Source organism: Triticum dicoccoides, chromosome 4B, assembly GCF_002162155.2.
Source record: "Triticum dicoccoides isolate Atlit2015 ecotype Zavitan chromosome 4B, WEW_v2.0, whole genome shotgun sequence".
NCBI classification, from domain to species: Eukaryota; Viridiplantae; Streptophyta; class Magnoliopsida; order Poales; family Poaceae; genus Triticum; species Triticum dicoccoides.
The window spans coordinates 490,126,832-490,127,410 of NC_041387.1; the positions used below are offsets into that span (position 1 = coordinate 490,126,832).

General features: G+C 59.2%; 1 protein-coding gene across 1 annotated transcript in view; it reads left to right on the plus strand.

Moving 5' to 3' along the window:
- The window catches only part of LOC119291044, a 3,442-nt gene continuing 2,863 nt past the window's right edge, over window positions 1-579 (plus strand). Inside the window, exons 1-2 of the mRNA XM_037569738.1 lie at window positions 1-308; window positions 419-501. Of these exons, the coding sequence (XP_037425635.1) occupies window positions 137-308; window positions 419-501 (255 nt within the window). The 5' untranslated portion in view covers window positions 1-136. The remainder of the gene's footprint in view (window positions 309-418; window positions 502-579) is intronic.

Sequence of the window (579 nt, forward strand, 5' to 3'; positions counted from 1 at the left end):
CACCCTCCTCGTAGCGACCAGAGACACGCACTCATTTCTTTCTCAGGACTACACATATCGGAGAAACCGAGGCCCCCCTTCCAGCCGCGCGAGCAACTTCTTCCACTTCGATCGATCCAGAAAGAGAGTGGTTCCGATGGGGCTGCAGTGGATGCTCCTGACGTGCGTGGTGGGGGCGGAGGCGGCGGTGGCCGCGCTGCTCACGCTCCCGGCGCCGCGGGCCGTGCGGGCACAGATCGTCGGGCTCACCTCGATGCTTCTGCAGCCCATGGCCGCCGTGCTCCCCTTCGCCGCCTTCCAGCTACTCGGTGCGTGCGTGCGGGGCCTCGGCCTTGCAGCGGAAACTGACGCGTGCGAAGCTTCTCCTCGGTTCAGGCTCTGACGATAGATTTGCGTTTTTCTTCTCTCTGGTGTGTAGATATCTACTGGAAGAACGAGCACAGGCTGATTTGCACGGGGGAGATGTGCACCTCCGAGGAGCGTGTCCGCTTCGAGAAATCCGTGAGTGAATTGAGACCTTATGTGCTCGAATTTGTCGGTTTATTTCTAGGGTTTTCTGCCGTTTGGTTCAGTACATTT